Below are 17,825 nucleotides of genomic sequence, written 5' to 3'. Positions count from 1 at the left end.
GAAATATAATTCAGGCGGTATAACCGACCATATATAACATAAATATAAATGTTAGTAAAGTTAATAATAGTTAGATTACAAAAATATAATTCAGGCGGTATAACCGACCATATATAACTTAAATAACATAAATATAAATGTTAGTTATGATGATAATAATATTTACCTTACTAATAAATAATAGAAGATATCGTTAAAGAATTTTTTTTATTACCTTGATTATACGGAGCACTTCGTGCTGATAACGTGTTATAATTCAGTAGGCTTATAACTACCTTTAGTGGTTTGGTTCGTGTTATAATTCAGTAGGCTTATAACTACCTTTAGTCTAAGTTTTGATAAATTCTTTGTAATATGAAGAATTAATAGTAGAGAGAAATAGAATATATATTTCTTATTCTTGTAAGAAATTAATGTGTGTTCTTTCTTAATCAATCACAAGATATGAATTGTAAATTTTTCTCCTAAAATTGAATTATTGTGGATGGGAGATATAAATTTTCAAACATCTGTTTTGGCTTTTTTATGATTATAACAGGGATATCTATCTAGTCTAGAATTTAAAGAAGCTACAGCAGATCACACAATCCATCATCACCCCCATCATCATCGTAGTGATACTCGTAGGGTTTGATACGATACGATACAGCCTGTATCTATTAACGCGTACAATTTGATCTATTTATCTGGTATTCCATTCCTACTCATCCTCCGTTACCATTAATGGTGATCTATCCTCAAATCAAACTTAATCGATTATCTATCAATCAATCAATTGAACTACTAACAACACTCAAGGAGCTGGTATAGCTTCTGCGTCATCAATCAATCAATCATCCTTTTTTTTTTTTTTTTTTTTTTTTTTTTTTTCATTATAACTCCTCGCCTGTTTTCATAAAAATCATCAATCAATCAATCAATAATTTCTCTTGTTATTTATACACCAACAACACATGGCAAATTCCAATTCCAGTCCCAGCGCCGATGGATTTCCTCAACGCGTTAACAGCCCTCGATTCTCTGGTCCCATGACTCGGCGAGCTCAATCATTCAAACGCAGCAGCAGCAATCATAATCATCATCATGAGATTGATGTTCCACTTAACTCACCTAGTAGTAGATCTGAACACCTTGAACTCTTTGACTCTATTCCTGAAAAGAAGCAATCATCCCGTTTGACTCAACGCCATCAGCCCAAAAAGACTCCCGAATCCCCCCTTAATAATTACTATTTTTTTGTTGGATTACAACACAAGAAAAAGTTATTTTTAAGCCACTGCATGTTTTTTCTTTTTTGTGCCTTCTGTTTGTTTTTAGGAATCTTAATAGTTTCTGTCAATGGATGGTTTGGATCTGCTATTGAAAAAATTGGCTTTGATCAGGTTCCATTTCCATTTCTTCATTTTTTCTTTTCTTTTCCCATCATTAATCATTAATCAATTCAATATATTTCATGTTTGTTGTCTATGCTAGTTTTAGTAGTAGTAAATGTTTATGGTTTTAATTATCCTTATGCTTTGTTGCTCCTAGTTCAATAGATTCAGTACAGGTATATACATATGGAAACAATTACTCTACTAGTACCAAGATACTAGGCATTAGTCAAGCCCATTGTATGTGAGTGAGATCTGATTGATTCTGATAAGACTTGCCAAAAATTGGATACCATTTTAATATCTTTGTTTACTTCCTCCTATGAAAACTTTGAATAATAATGCATTGGCATCCTACTTTTTCCTTACTGTTCCCATTCATCCTGCTCAATAGAATAATGACACTTTGAAGAATCAATCAAGAAATATGATTTGGAGAGATAAATAGTGGATGACATTTGTCATAATCCTTCCTAGATAATTAGGAGGCAAACTTGTTTTTCTTCTAGCTTTACCCCTTTTGATAAAAAAAAAAAAAAAAATAAAAAAAAAAAAATATATGGGCAAACTTTGGATAGCCTGACCTGACCTGACCTGACTAATCGTCTTTTTGTTGAGGTTATTGTATTTTTATTTCTCATGGGTCTCCTGCTTAACCAAATTTAGGATTATTGGGATTCACCAATATCTCATAAGAATCAAAAGGATCACAAGTCTTATAACAACATATATCAACATCAACATCAAGATCAAGATGATGTGAATTATGTTGGAGTTGAAGAAAACAGTTTGAAACAAACCCTAACGATGGTAGCTTCGGGTATAGTTGGTCATCAGGATCATCACAAGGATGATGTAAGTCTACGCACTCTGAACTTGTACACATATTTTTCCCAAATTGTTCGTTCTCATTGGTGATTAATGGAACCAGTTGTTCATCGAATCAAATGATACTTAGCCCACAGGTATATGGACTAAACCAAGCAGTGGAAATTACACTCAGTGCATTGACCGCCCAAAAAGTCACAAGAGTAAGGTTTCACAGAAAGTTGAGTTAGTTTGTTTTATATATATTTAACCATCCATAGATGTATGTGGGATGGGATTACTTGTTGACCCGGTTTGTTCCTCATCCCTTACTTACAGAGTTAGATGAGAAGACAAATGGTTATCTTCTTATCAATGCAAATGGAGGCTTGAATCAGATGAGATTTGGGGTATGATATATTTTAATTCTAATCATACAGTCATTTTAATTGCTATTGCTATTCAGAAGTTAACTACTACTAATTATCTGATACTCCTTTTAAGTTTGCTGAAATTATCTATCTATTAATCTAATAATAGATAGAATTGAATTGTAGTGCAGATATGTGATATGGTCGCTGTTGCTAAGATCATGAAGGCCACATTAGTCCTTCCTTCTCTTGATCACACATCTTACTGGGCTGATGAAAGGTACATAACATATTCTGCTGCTTCAATTCCCTTGTTGTGTTTGTTCATCAACAAAAAAAAAAAAAAAAAAAAAAAAATGTTACTGGGTTGATGAATCAGTGAATCATCTTATTTGTTTGTAAACTTGTCTTTTTTACTTGATGTTAATTGATAAATTAATTAATAATTAATGGTGTACCCATCTTTTTATCCAGTGGGTTCAAAGACCTGTTTGACTGGCAACACTTCATTGAAACCTTGAAAGATGATGTTCACATAGTTGAGGCGTTGCCGTCTGCGTATGCTGGACTTGTACCTTTTTCTAAGACTCCGATTTCATGGTCAAAGGTGAGTTGACTTTTACTGTAATTTTGATTTTATTTTTATTATCTTATATATTATTATTATTATATAATAACGTCAGGAGGTTTATTGTTTGTTTGTTTGTTTGTCAGGTTAGTTATTATAAAATGGAGATTGTGCCACTTCTGAAACATCACAAAGTTGTGTATTTCACTCATACCGATTCGAGAATTGCCAACAATGGTATCCCAAACTCTATTCAGAAGTTGAGGTGCCGTGTAAATTATAGGGCACTCAAGTATTCCGCACCCATCGAGGCACTTGGCAAGACTTTAGTTGCTAGAATGCGACAAAATGGAGGAGCTGGCCCATATCTTGCTTTGCACTTGAGGTCCTATTTCCCTCCCATCTTCTTCTTTTTCTTTACTCTTTTTTCTCGTGACTTGAGGAAAAAAAATAAAAAGATCAACTATCTTATCTCATGCTCCCTCCACCTTTTTTTACCGATACTATTTTAATTCTTGACCCCCACCTCCACTAAACACATATCCTGTTGTTACTTTTTGGGGGGTTTCACAAATAATTATCAGGTAATACTTTATATATCAAGCTATCTTTTTTATTTTAAGCCTTAAAACTAACCAGAATGTACCAAATCTCAAGTATTGTAGATTATCTTTATTTTTTTTATTTTTTGGTAAATAAACAAGGAATCTATAAATAAATAAAAGCAACTCATCGTAATAGTGAGAGGTCAACAATTATACAAGCCAATGGGCTTTAGGTAACTGCTATCAAACACCCAACCCAACATGAGTGTTTACAAGATTAACAAAATTAGAACATCCAAAGTCAACTTAAGAACATTAACTAGATGAAAAGCCAAGGCTGATTGAACCAAATATGCGCTTAAAGACTAGGACATAACATAGCACGCGAAACCCACAACAAGACTTTGTACTTGATGCTGCTCACTAAGGAATGCCAACATGAATATTCATTACCAAATAGAGAGCTTTATTCGTTGCGATCCAAATAGTCCAAATAGCGGCCGGTCTGATAACGTGCCAAAACTTATAATCATTGATTACCATACAGAAAGTATTTTGAATTGTTTGAAATTTTCACCTGTCCATTTATCATGATATAAATACAGTTTCATTACTATGGCCACTCCAAATCAAAAATTTTAATCATTTTATGGCAAACACACTAATAAGTTTACTCGATAAAACTCATGTTTAGACACCCACATAACATACTAGTACTAGTATTGATCAAACTATTTTCCGTTCACCAGCTAGGAGACGATCCGGTTAGAACTTGAGTATTGATTAAGTGGAAATGTTGACGATTGGTTGTTTGCTCTCTGGTACGGTTACCGTGAATAACCCAGTTGGAGATGAGGATCTCGAAGGGGTGGCTCGCAACCGATCTATGATGGTCCAACTCAGTATTGGACTTGATTAATGGGTACTAAGTCAAGTGGAGAGAGAATACTAGAGAGAGAGTATCAGCTCTCACTAAATATAGGCAAACACTGGGTCTGTGTTGTGAAAAAGTTTGACCATGCTAAAGGGTCGGCTTGCCAACATTGGGAGTTGGGCCAAAGCCTTTTAGGGCTGATTCGGGCTTACGCGTGCGCACTGCCATGTGCAGGGCTTACGTGTATTACTGCCCTTGTACTGGGCTTACGTGTAAATACTGCCGTCTAGCGTGGACCGTGAATCGGTTCCCATCTACTGGATTATATCATGACGTCATTCGTGCGTCATCCGAGAACCGTGTGACGGTTCTCATGTACATGGTGGGTTTTGGTATTCTTATCACGTCATACGGTTGGTGGTTACCATTTGTAGTAGGTTTTATAGTGTGGATTTACGGTTACCAAATATCTTGGCATGTGTATCATTAAGTATTGAGAGTTGTTGAAGATAAACACGTATTAATTTAGATTAGATTATAAATTAAATTAAATTTGGTATTAGTTAATAATAATGAATGAATGAAATGAAATATTTAAATTTTTTGGTGGTGGTGATTGCATGGCAGGTATGAGAAAGACATGCTGGCATTTACGGGGTGTAGTCACAATTTGACAAGAGATGAAGATGAAGAGCTGCGTAGAATGAGATATGAAGTGAGTCATTGGAAGGAAAAAGAAATAGACGGGTCAGAGAAAAGGCAGTTGGGTGGGTGCCCATTGACCCCTAGAGAGACCTCCCTTTTGCTCAGAGGTTTGGGTTTCCCATCCACCACCAGAATATATCTTGTAGCTGGTGAACCCTATGGTGGCAATCGCACCATGCACGCTCTCAATCAACATTTCCCAAACATTTTTTCACATTCCACTCTTTCCACCGATACAGAATTGAGGCCTTTCAGGAACCACCAGAACATGCTTGCTGGTCTCGATTACGTTGTCGCTCTTCAAAGCGACGTCTTTGTTTATACTTATGATGGTAATATGGCAAAGGCGGTTCAAGGTCACAGGCGATTTCAGGACTTCATGACAACCATCAATCCTGACAGGTACTTGTTGTTTTATCTATTCTATTATATTTATTTTCTCGCCTGCTGGCTGCTTCTTTCTATTACTACTATTTACTGCTACTACTACTAATGGTGGCTGGCTACTATTACTTAGTTAGTTAGTTGGTCTCTAGCAGTAATCCCTGAAATACTACAATTACGTACTTTTTATACATAATGATTTGGCAAGTAGAATCATCTAATCACGTTTATCCTTTTTTTACATATATATTTCATCTTTCTCTTTCCTAATGATATTGAGACACATCAGTTATTTTGTAAAGATAGTTTTGTATTTATGATTGCTTCTGAATGGAAATATAGTAATAATATATATTATGTATGTAAATCTGGATGATTGATTGATGCAGGATGAAGTTTGTTAAGCTTGTGGATGAATTGGATGAGGGGAAGAAGACTTGGGAGGAATTTAGTAATGGAGTAAAGAAAGTTCACAAGCAGAGATATGGAGGTCCTTACCTGAGGGAGGCTGGCGAATTTCCAAAATTAGAAGAAAATTTCTATGCAAATCCACTTCCTGGATGTATATGCATCCCATAAATATATTATATATATATATTATATATATATATATACAACACCACCCTCCCACCGTGCAGCACAACATGGAATTATTAAACTCATAGACCACCATGATTGAAAACAAACGAAATACGTACAACGAAATTGATCGATACAAGACGGAGATGTGGATTGGTGAAATCAGTCTCGTGATGGACTTGTATTATTGATTTAAGAGTAATTTGAGCAGCTGAGGTCGAAATTTTAGAATTGGCGCAAGCTGTATGTATTATTATAATAATACAAGGAAGGATATTTAAAATGCACTTCATACTGACTTGTTCCATAACTTATACAATTAGAGTATTCATGCTTGTCTGTTTTTAGGCCCAACACCATCAGTCGGTTTGAATTGAAATCACATTTACATTTATTAAATTACTTAGTTTTTTCTTCTCTTTTTATACATCAGCTGTGCAACCTCAGCACGGGCATTGACATATGTTGTGGGCTTGTGGACACAGGCAAAGGCCAGGCCAGGAATAAAAATAAGCTACTACAATTTCGTACTTAACATTTGTCCACACCACCCAGACCCAGACACTAATTGTTTTGTGGTCTCATATTGTCCACGCCCTTGTCCAGCTGAGAGAGTAAATGCAAAATGCATACATTCTTGCTTGCTAGCTACTACTGAGTACTGACTACACACACACACACATGCACATCATCAGTTCAAAGACAGGCAGCATATTCAATTCAATGTACAACCAAATCTTCATTTCAATTCAATTACATATGAATCAGAACTCCAAACCGACTTTTTTTTACAAATTTATGTATCTCGTCATTTGGCAATTTTGGGGTGTCTTTTAGACTTTTTTTTTATTCATGCAAATTAACATATGATAAATAAAAAAGATGGATCCGATGATGTAGGGTGTTACATATGTCTCTTAGATTCATAACAGAAAACATGTTACAATTATAAACATGTTAAATAAACTGCAATTAAAACTTTCATTTGAAATCTCAGTGTGTGTGTGTGTCACCACTTAGGACTACTACACATAACTTAGACAAGGTAGGGGGTAGGGTACTCTCTAGACAAACTTTATAAGTCGCAAACATGTTGCAACTTACACCATTACTAAATCAAATTGACCTGTGAATCTTCTTTATGTAAACGACTCCTGATTAAATTTTACGTGGTGATGGATTCATTATTCTCCATCACTCAGCTGCTGCTGCTGCTGCTGCATCATATCATCATCATCATCATCACCCATAGAGTTGTTATCCCTAACAGGACTGGAGCTAGGCTGCCTCTTTTCGGGCTCATCATCCTCCTCCTCAGACTCTGACCATCCCCGTATTCTTCTACCTGTATTTGATGAAGGTGCACCACCCTTCATCATACATACATACAAAGTAGAACAAACATCAGCAACAACCAATTTAGCCAATATGTTATTGATTTGCATCACACGATACATGTCAATTCAGCGTAGCAACATCAATGTCACAGACTCAAAGTAAGTGTGTGTGTGTGTGTGTGTGTGTGTGTGTGTGTGTGTGTGAGAGAGAGAGAGATAGAGAAAAAGAGAGAGAGAGAGAGAGAGAGAGAGAGAGAGAGAGAGAGAGAGAGAGAGATAGAGAGATAGAGAGAGAGAGATAGAGAGAGAGAGATATGGGGAGAGGGATTACTGCGTCATCAGCATCAGAATCTTCGAGGCCAGCAGCAGCAAGCAGATCCTGCGGATCATCATCATCATCAACCTGACCAGTAATTTGATGATTATCCGGCTCATAATAGTTGTTGCTAGTGTTATTGTTATCCTCTTCATATTCATATTGATCATCATCGACTTGAGTTTCGGATTTCTTGTCTCTCTTTCTCTTCTTGCCGCCGCTACTTCTTCTTCTCCTCTTCTCACTACCACCACCCTCCTCCTCCTCGTTTTGGCTTCTATCTTTTCGCTTCGATCCGCTGCTCTTCCAATGTTCCTGTAACAAGTTGACAACCTCATAATAACCTTTTCAAATATACTGAGTAATATAATAATAATACGCCTATACAAAATAAGCCAACAACGATGGAGGTCATTTGATATTTATGTTCATGTAATACAGGGTACTCTGTATTACATAGCTAGTATGTTGTTAGAATGCATTAAATACATACTTGGTTCTGGAGAAATCTAGTTCAGCCTATTGATGAAAAAGATATACTTCAGACATGATAATTACGATGACTGACCTTAATACGCTCGAGATGCTGTTCTTGCTGCATGACCTTCTTCAGCTCATCCTCTTGTTTCCGTTTTTCTAACTGCTTTCCAACACAGCATAAATATTATATATATGCACAAAAGAGTAATCAGATATACAAAAAGAAACATAGAGCATAATAACTATTAGTTGGCTGGACCTTGACTTTCTTCTGCTCTTCGGCCAATCGACTCTCTTCCTCCCGTATTGCTGCTTGACGAGCCAGTTCTAGTCTATGTCTATTTTGTTGATCTTCCAGCTCAGCAGCATCACAGTGAACTTTTGCAGCGTCCAGCAAATGCTTACAATACCCAACATGAGTTTCAATTTTCTTTTCATCAAACCCGTGAAATTGTAGATTTGACGCTGCAGACAATTGACTGAACACGCGAACAGCATTTTTAAGCTCAGCAACTGTTGCACGCACCTACATTACAAATATTTACTCATTTATTTAGACTATTTCTGTCTGAGTATGAATGGCACAGCACGTATAAAAATTCCAAAATTATTTATTCTGTCACACCTCATCAACAGTCCTTTTTGTTTTTTGTAATGTGGATGCTGAGAATTTCTGGAGGGCAACACCTGTGTCAAATCGTAAGGTGTAATTTGAAGGTGCCAAGTGAATGGCTTTCAGTAAAGTCTTTTTGCAGTCCTGCCACTGTTCAGCTTCATAATGCGTACGGGCTAGATACAAAAGTATCTGATTGTCTGTGTTGTAATAGAACTTGCGCAGACAGTTTTGATACTGCATGCATGCGGATATATATCAGTTACGCCAGATTCGAAAGATGAGGTAAAATGTAAACCACTTGATACCAACCATTTTGATGGCTAATGAAAAATTGCCTTGAGCGAAATGAACGTGTGCCAAATTTATCCACACATCCGGCATCTGGACAAAAACACTTCCACTTGCAGCTTCTTGAACCTATGATTACAGAGGATAAGAAAGAAGGGAAGTCAAAAGAAATGACTTTTTATAATCCCAAAATTAAATAAAGTGTTGCTAAAAAAGATGTTGACTAGCCTGTGTAAATAGTTCTTTTGCAATATCAAATTGACCTTTTTCTGCCAACACCACACCAGCACCATTGGCAGCATACATATTAGCTGGATGTTCCACCAAAACCTAAAAGTAGATATGCATTAATATACTAGAATGCTAATGATTTTTACTATTATTCTTTAATTGGAGTGTCAAGTAGTAATAAATATCAACAAAGAACGTTTGATTGATGTCACTCACCTTGGTGTATAATTCCTTTGCTTTTTCCAGATGGGTCGCTTCTAACTTAGGAGCTCTTTTCTCAGATCTGACTGCTGCAAAGTAGTTCCAGTTGCCCTATATCCAAACAAGAGGAATTATTAGTTTCAACTTTATAGTGTCCCGTCGATGGTAGCCTAGTGGTTGGGGACATGCAGTATAAAGCCAGAGGTCATGGGTTCAATCCAGCCCCAATGTCCCTTTAACCATGAGTTACGCGATTTTCCTCTCCAATGTAGTTGTGGGACTGGTCGTAGGGGGGCCGTCAGAGGGTCGGCTTTACCCTTCTTTATATGCCTTATGGTAAAGGTGAATGTTTTTACCAGACAAAGAGTAGCATAAGAATCCTTTCCATTAGATGCATCCTTAGCTGCACGGAATGTATCTTTTGCCTTGACCCAATCATCGTTTTTTAGCTCCAAGTCACCTAACATGCATAATGCATCTGGGTTTTTATCATCCACTTCCAGAGCATCACGGATCTACAACAAAAGGCAATCGCATTGTCGACATTAAGACACACAATAAAGGCTTAATTGAGACATTTTTAGAACAAGGATGTTAGAGGATTTTTAGAACCAGTTCAATGCTTAATGAGACATTATTCCGTGCTTTTGCAATAGCAGCAAGCCTTAGGTAAGCATCTACATACTCAGGAAACTGAGGCTCAAAAGAAAAAACAAAAAAAAAAAAAAAAAAACAAAAAACACATGTAAGACCAATAAAGATCACCAACTTTAAATATTACTAGTAAGTATAATGTTTGGACGATTACCTTAAACAGGATCAGGCGATATAATATGCTAGCAGTCTCAGTTTTATGCAACTGCTCGAACAGTCTAGCAAGGTTGGATAATGTTGTGACTTTATCCCATGGTAATTCCACTGCAATACCATCTTTTTCGAGATTCTTGAACATCTGCATGTCCTTGTACATTCGAGAAGCTAAACTGGCATCCACGGGTTTGTATAACGCTTTTTTGATAGAATCATAGTCAGATTGCGGTTCACTATCTATTAACTTGTCCCATATTCCATCACCAAGAGCCTCTTTGAAAGTTTCTAGGGCAAGCTGATTAAAAAAAACCACAAGGCATCATGATAGTAAAAATGAGAACCGTCAATTCGATCACCGTAAATAACAAACACACTGAGAAGAAGCACACCTCGAACTCTCCTCTTTCAAAATGAAGAACACCAATATTGTTGAGAAGCTCAACTGACAATTCTTCATTTGCCTTTTTCAAAAGATTACGTGCCTATCATCACAACATGCCACTAGTTAGGAGTCATACATGCATATTGTAAATATTATAACCAATACAGGTCAATTTAAAAAGACACTGCATGATAATACATGCATATTGTAAATATCCAAGATTATAATGATATCAATTTCTTACGGTTTTAAATGCATCCAAAGCCGCTCCTGAGTCGGTTGATATTAACAGTTCTCCAAGATCTAAAAAGGCCTGCACCATAGTTTAACAAACATAAAAGTGTAAGTAGCAGTAGCAAACTATACAGCAGAATATTTGATCATGTGCCATTTTCATACAACTTTCTAGAGTCTTAAGATGTTTATTCACGTCACTGTAGGAGGAAAAAAAACAGAACCTCGGGATCACGAGGATCAATTCTGACGGCTTTCTTCAGAGCTTCATGAGCCTTGGTAGTCTGATTGAGCTGAAGATAAATGTGAGCAACAGCCTGCATCAAACCCAATCCACATTCATTCACTCACTATAAAATCAAAATTGCAAAAACAATTGACAAGTCTAACAAAACTTCCAATTACCTTTAACGTCTCACAATTCTCGGGATAAACTTCCAATACTTTCTCAAAATTTGAGAGTGAGCTTTTAAAGTCTCCCAATTTTAGTTGTACTTGACCTAAACCTGTTTCAGTAAATGGTTATAAAGATGCCCACTCAGTACAAACTGGTATAGTTCGCAATCAATACCAATAGGATAAAAGAGCAGAACTTGACATCTAACAGTTCCATATCATAATTCTACAACAAGCACCATAAAAGCTAACGCACCATAAAAGGGTAAAATAAACTCTTGTGGCTTATTGATTTCCTTTACAGACGCCATATAATACAATCCAGCTTTTTCATAATCACCCTGCATGTGCAACAAGATACATTTAATTATTATAGAAACTAACTATATGAGAAATGAATTGCTTTGTACCAGATATAGACATGATAAAATGGGCAAGCACTTTCTAGATGTAAGAATATTCGATAACATGCTTTTATTAGTAAACCGTTTCAGTTGAAATAGATCACATAAATTAATATAGTGATTACTTAGTGACTTGCATTAACATAGTTCCTCGAAGATGCAAAACGAAATATTGCAAATACATGAAAGTTGTCCAGACCTTGCTATGATATGATCGTGCGAGATTATAAAAAGAATGTGCCCTTGTTGAGCCATGAGTGGTAGCAGCAAGTGCTGTTTCAGTCAATTGTTCAACTAGAAAATGTTGACCAGTGAAGAAGAAATGATTTGCAAGATAGTTTAGTGCTGTTGCACAGTATGGATATACATCAAACGCTCTTTGCATCTTTTCCATTGCTCCCCTAATACCAGAAGCTGCAACGAAAAACGTCACAATTATACAAACAAAAACATCATATGTTAATACACCCAAAGTAGCAACTATAAAAGACCAACCAACCAACCTTCATTGTATTGCAGATCTACAATTCCAAGAGCCACAAGGGCCTCAACATTTTCTGGATCTAACTGCAGTTATACAGAGGTAAACACACTTCGACATTAGCAGAAACATATGCTGTATAATGGTATGCCGAAAATGGTTGGGATGACTTGCCTGCAATACCCGCTCAAATGCTTGTTTGGCCCTCTCAAATTGACCCAGTTTGTAGCGACAGAGACCTATGCCAAGTCGTACAGCTGCAGGACATCGAGGATACACTTGCAGGACCCTCTTTCAAAACAAAGAAGAATCAGACCAATAGGTAGGGCCATAAAAATATAATTTCAATTCAAAACCAAGTAGGACACAGATGAGTAACGTCATGTTGTAAAGAAGATATAGTAAGTTTAAGACTATATGCAAGGAAATAAACAAACCTTGTACATCTCCAATGAACTTGTGTATTTAGCACGATTAAATTCAACACAAGCCTGTGTAAAACCAAACATGTGAACAGCTAGACTACCAAAAAAATACTGTAATCATTGATAAGCAGCAATAGATGTAACATCATCCATCCCTGTAATATATACCTGGCCAAGAAGAGCAGGAATATTATCCCGATCTCCGTCTAATACAATCTTGAACGCAGCAAAAGCTTGATCCACATCACCCTTAGCTAGTAAAAGTTGGCCTGTAATCAAGTGTATATGAAAGTTATAATAATTTTTTTTTTTTTTTTTAATTACAGTTCACCGATGTACACTATCCTTTCATGGTTGGGTTGCAATAAACAAACAGTGGTAAAGATTATATAAGCATGTGAATAATACAGTAGCTCAGGTCGGTTGTTATGATTACAGTAGAGATTACTACCTTTGCCAACCCAGGTAGAAGGCTCATGCATATCGATTCTGGAGGCTTTGTTGTAGTACTGTGTCGCCAGAATGAAGTGTTCTTCCTTCTCTCTTTGCTTTGTCTCAATTTTCCCAAGGTAGCTATAATAAGCACCCAAGGCATTTAAGATGGCTATTCTTTCATATCTCACATCTGCATAATATTCATCAATTTCTGCAAACCCGTAACAGCTTAGGTTAGGTTAGGATGCCCCACTATGCCCCCAAGGTTTCAGAACCCTAAAAATATCATATCATATTTATTTATTTACTCCTCCTATCTAGCAGTCTGTAGAACATTAATTAATTTAATGTAGTATACTATATATATAGGAAATCAAAAACTACCAGGACTGGACCCTTCTTCGAGAATTTGGCGAAACTGCTCAATTTTTCCTTGTTTAAAGTACTCCCGCTGTGCCATATTTATATTTAAGAGAAAACGAATCAGTAACTGCAATTCAAAAGATTAATAACTGATGTATATCATTCTCAAACCATTTTCTTTATCCTAATTTCAAACATAAATCAGGGCTAATATCAATTGGGTGCAGGAGCAGTCGATTTTGAACCCCACCGACACTTAAAGGTTTCAAGAAGCTTTAAGTATAGTTCATCGTTTGATAACAAGCTACCCTAAAGACGAACATTTATTGATGATTACACAAAGTTGTTGCATTATACTTATAGTAGAGCACAACTTGTGGTGGTAAGGACGAGTGATTCCCTAATTCAGTGAAACAAAAAATTAAGACATACTTAGTGAAATTTATGAGGCAGCCATATAATAGAATTGCCTGTGTGTGTGTGTTATGTTACAGATCCCCGTTAGGTAATGTTTAACCTAATAATAAGAATTTTATAAAAGTAGAGGCGAAGGGCAGGATGACATCGTTGTAGCCGTTATGATTAGGGCAAAACTGCTGTGATATACAGTACAGTACAAAAAAAATAAAAAATAAAATAACAAGATGATGATAGATTTAGTTAAGAAACTAAACAAGGAAACTTGATTGATGTGAAACAAAAGAGGAAGAATTGAAAAAAGAAGCAGATAAGATATAATGGGGGAAACTAACTAACAGCGATAATAAGCCAAAGATGAAGAGGAGCTTGTTCGGCTTTAAGAATGTCGAGGATATCAGTGGCGTCTCTGGGAAGCTGGTCCAGGGCTACTCGTACTTCCTCCTCTGAATTCTGTACCGGAATATACACGCACGCCATTCCCACCTCTTACCTAAACCTAAAATTAGGTTTACCTTTCGTCGTCTCACTTGAGATTGAATTGATCTATTATATTATTATTATTATTGATTATTGATTGATTATTGATTATTGATGATTCTGAGTTATGATTACTGTAAACGGAAACGGATTGCGTACCACTCGACTCCAATATTGTGTATTTACCGTTTGCGTTGAATTCAATTACTCCGTATTTTTCTTATTTATAGATCTTGAAACTTTTTCCAAGGTTTTCTATGTATCGTTTTTGTCTTTCTAAACAAGGTGGTTGTTTATTTATAAAAAGTTAGGTTTTGAAAAGAAAAAAAAAAATTAGAAAAAGAATCTATATATTGTTATAATTCAGTAGACTTATAACTACCTTTAATGGTTATAAGAACAAATAGAGAAAAAGAGAGAAGAGAGAAGAAATATTGATATTGATATTTCAAGAGAAATAGTACACCTTAAATGGTTACCATACATGTCTATTTATAGTATAAAATATTACTATGCAAGAAATATAATAATAATAAAATTAACATCCAATCTAGATATTTTATAACACAATCTAGATATTTTATAACACTCCCCCTTGGATGACAATTTTATTAGAGAATAACTAGTACTGCCTCGTTAAAAACCTTGCTAAAGAAAACCCATTGGGATAAAACTTTAGCTAAGGAAAAAAGAGTGCAGCATAGAGTTGACTCCCCCTCAAGTAGGCAACGCCTGAGTTGTTACATCTTCTGAACATGCCTCATGCCAATATTATGAACGTGTGTTCTGAAAATAGCAGTTGGTAGTGCTTTGGTATAAAGATCATCAGAGTTTGTTGATTGAACGTATCTCATTTTAATCTGGTTGTCTTTTACGAGATCTTGAGTATATGAGAAGAATCTGAGGTTTTCATCTGAAACTGTATCATCTAAGTCTTTTATATACAAGTTTAGCCCCTGTGATTTGTCTACATTCTCCTTCATGGTTTGCTCAAACCCTTGTTTCAATTCCTATTCCCTTGTAGTCTTTTCTGAGCCTTACCAACATACCATTCTTTTCCATCAAACTTATGACCGTCCTCATCAACATTTATATTTTGTTCTATCACTTTTGATACTCTTCTTTCATTTGTATTATGCAAGCTGCATTATCTTCATATATAGTTATTGGTGAAGATAGTTGTTAGTCTTTTATAGCGTTCTAGTCCACAAGAATCAATAATGATTTGTGTCATTGATCTCAACCAAACACATTTTCGAGTAGTTTCATATAATGCAATCACTTCGTCATGATTTGATGATGTTGCAACAAGTGTTTGTTTTAAGAACGCCATGATTTTGTGGTACCTCCATTTAGAAATACATATCGAGTTTGAGATTTATTTTTATGAGGATTTGATGAATGACCTGCATATACATAATCAACTAAATCTTGTTTTGAAGCGTTAGAATAAAATAATTTTAAATAAGCAGTTTCTCAAGGGTATCAAAATATGCGTTTGATCCCGCCCCATTGTCATTTGAGCTGAATCTTGCCAACAAATTAACTGCAAGAGAAATGTCAGGTCTTGTACAATCTATAAGATATATAAGAACCTCAATTATACTAAAATATGGAACTTCCGATCTGTTAAGATTTTCATGATCTTCGCAGGGATGAAATAGATCAGTGTCAATATTGAGTGATCTAACAACAATGAGTTTGTCTTTTAAAAAAAAGTTTTAAAATCTTTTCGGTATAAGTTGTTTGATGTACAAGTAAACCATTAGGCATATGCTCAATTTGCAATCCAAGGTAATACTTGGTTTTTTCAAGATCTTTCATTTCAAAATAATTCTTTAGAAGTTGAATGATTTCATAGATCTCTTTATTTGTTCATATGATGTTAAGAACATTGACATAAACAACTACGATCACATATCCGAACATTGTTTTTATAAAACATACATGCAAAATAAGTTTATATGTATACCCTTTTTTTATCAAGTAGTCATTTAATCAGTTATACCACATACGTCCCAATTGTATAGACCCATATAAAAATCTTTGTGATTTAATAGAATACATTCCCTTGGATTTTGCATTAGATGCTTATGATACCTTAAACCCTTCAGGTATATTCATGTATATCACTATCAAGTGATCCATACAGATAAGTAGTTACAACATCCATGAGATGCATTTAAGTAACTACCAGGTTGATTAAGTATCTAATAAGTAATTGTATCCATTACAGGAGGATAAGTTTTCCTCATAATTCATTTTCGGTCTTTGTGGGAAATTTTGAGTTACAAGTCTAGTTTTGCCTTGTAACTTCATTTGCACATTTCTTTTTCGGATAAAAATTCATTTGTATCCCATACGTTTCACATCTTTAAAAGTGATAACGATTAATCCGAAAACTTTTTTTTATTGAGCGATTCTAATTCAGCTCGTATTTCTCCTTTCCATTGAGCTCAATCATGTCTATTTTGATATTCAGTGACAGATTTTGGTTCTAGATCATCATCTTTATTCATGATGTCATTGTAATATTATATGAAAATATCTCATCAAGATTTTTCATTTCATTTCGGTTCCATAATATTGCATAATTTATCGCAATTTATGTATTTACATTTATCAATATCCTCTGCAGAAGGAATATTAATTTGTGGTTCTTCTTGAACACTTTCTTTTACCTCATTATCAGCTGATTTTCTTTTTCGGGGATTTTTATCTTCGGAACCAATTGATCTTCCACGTTTGATGCGTGGCAAAGACTCAACAGTGACATTATTGCCAGCTTTTGGAATTTCAGTTCGAGCTGGAGCATTTATCGCTGGTATATATGATTTAGTCACCTTTTTTATATCTGTAAATGCATAAAGTAATTAATTTGCAAGTTCTTGCATATGCATTATTTTTGAACTTTCGTTTCACATTCTTTTGTGTGAGTTCAATATACCTTAATTGATGTTCACATCATGAAACATCATTTTCTTTATTTTTTTTATTTCTCCCCCTAATCTAGGGAACAATGTTTTATTAAAATGATAATCGGCAAAACGTGCTGTAAAAATATCACCCATCATGGGTTTAGTATATCTTATGATTGAAGATGTTTTATATCCAAAATATATTACCATCTTTCTTTGAAAAAAACCATTTTATCGTGTTGTGGTGATATAATTGGAACATACACTGCACAACCAATGTTCTAAGGTGGAAAATATTTGGCTCTTGGCCAAAATCAAGTAGTAAGTTAAATATTTATGACTTCCACATGGTATAATGCGAATATTTAGATGCATATATTTTTTTTTAATCAAGTAGTAAGTTAA

The 17,825-nt window shown here is 35.2% G+C and overlaps 2 protein-coding genes across 2 annotated transcripts; one reads left to right on the top strand and one right to left on the bottom strand.

Annotated features, from left to right (window-relative positions):
• Positions 1-848: 848 nt before the first annotated feature.
• LOC139839876 (O-fucosyltransferase 35) lies at positions 849-6,623 on the top strand. The gene is made up of 9 exons (XM_071830072.1): positions 849-1,382; positions 2,040-2,228; positions 2,332-2,404; positions 2,520-2,590; positions 2,743-2,831; positions 3,026-3,158; positions 3,266-3,504; positions 5,166-5,645; positions 6,017-6,623. Exons 1-9 carry the CDS (start codon positions 954-956, stop codon positions 6,204-6,206), a joined length of 1,893 nt encoding a protein of 630 aa, XP_071686173.1. The 5' UTR covers positions 849-953; the 3' UTR covers positions 6,207-6,623.
• A 450-nt stretch (positions 6,624-7,073) lies between these two features.
• On the bottom strand, positions 7,074-14,594 carry LOC139839877 (protein CTR9 homolog). The gene is made up of 24 exons (XM_071830073.1): positions 14,362-14,594; positions 13,627-13,693; positions 13,259-13,453; positions 12,976-13,076; positions 12,820-12,873; positions 12,557-12,673; positions 12,405-12,468; positions 12,101-12,315; positions 11,754-11,838; positions 11,507-11,607; positions 11,326-11,418; positions 11,112-11,180; positions 10,875-10,967; positions 10,484-10,780; positions 10,288-10,368; positions 10,032-10,190; positions 9,691-9,786; positions 9,472-9,573; positions 9,265-9,372; positions 8,965-9,189; positions 8,599-8,865; positions 8,428-8,499; positions 7,875-8,174; positions 7,074-7,576 (listed from the first exon to the last, which is right to left on the bottom strand). Exons 1-24 carry the CDS (start codon positions 14,500-14,502, stop codon positions 7,391-7,393), a joined length of 3,288 nt encoding a protein of 1,095 aa, XP_071686174.1. The 5' UTR covers positions 14,503-14,594; the 3' UTR covers positions 7,074-7,390.
• Positions 14,595-17,825: the final 3,231 nt, after the last annotated feature.

Source organism: Rutidosis leptorrhynchoides, chromosome 4 (assembly GCF_046630445.1).
Source record: "Rutidosis leptorrhynchoides isolate AG116_Rl617_1_P2 chromosome 4, CSIRO_AGI_Rlap_v1, whole genome shotgun sequence".
NCBI lineage: Eukaryota > Viridiplantae > Streptophyta > Magnoliopsida > Asterales > Asteraceae > Rutidosis > Rutidosis leptorrhynchoides.
Note: the sequence above shows the minus strand (reverse complement) of the source record. Positions and strands in the feature narration are given on the sequence as shown.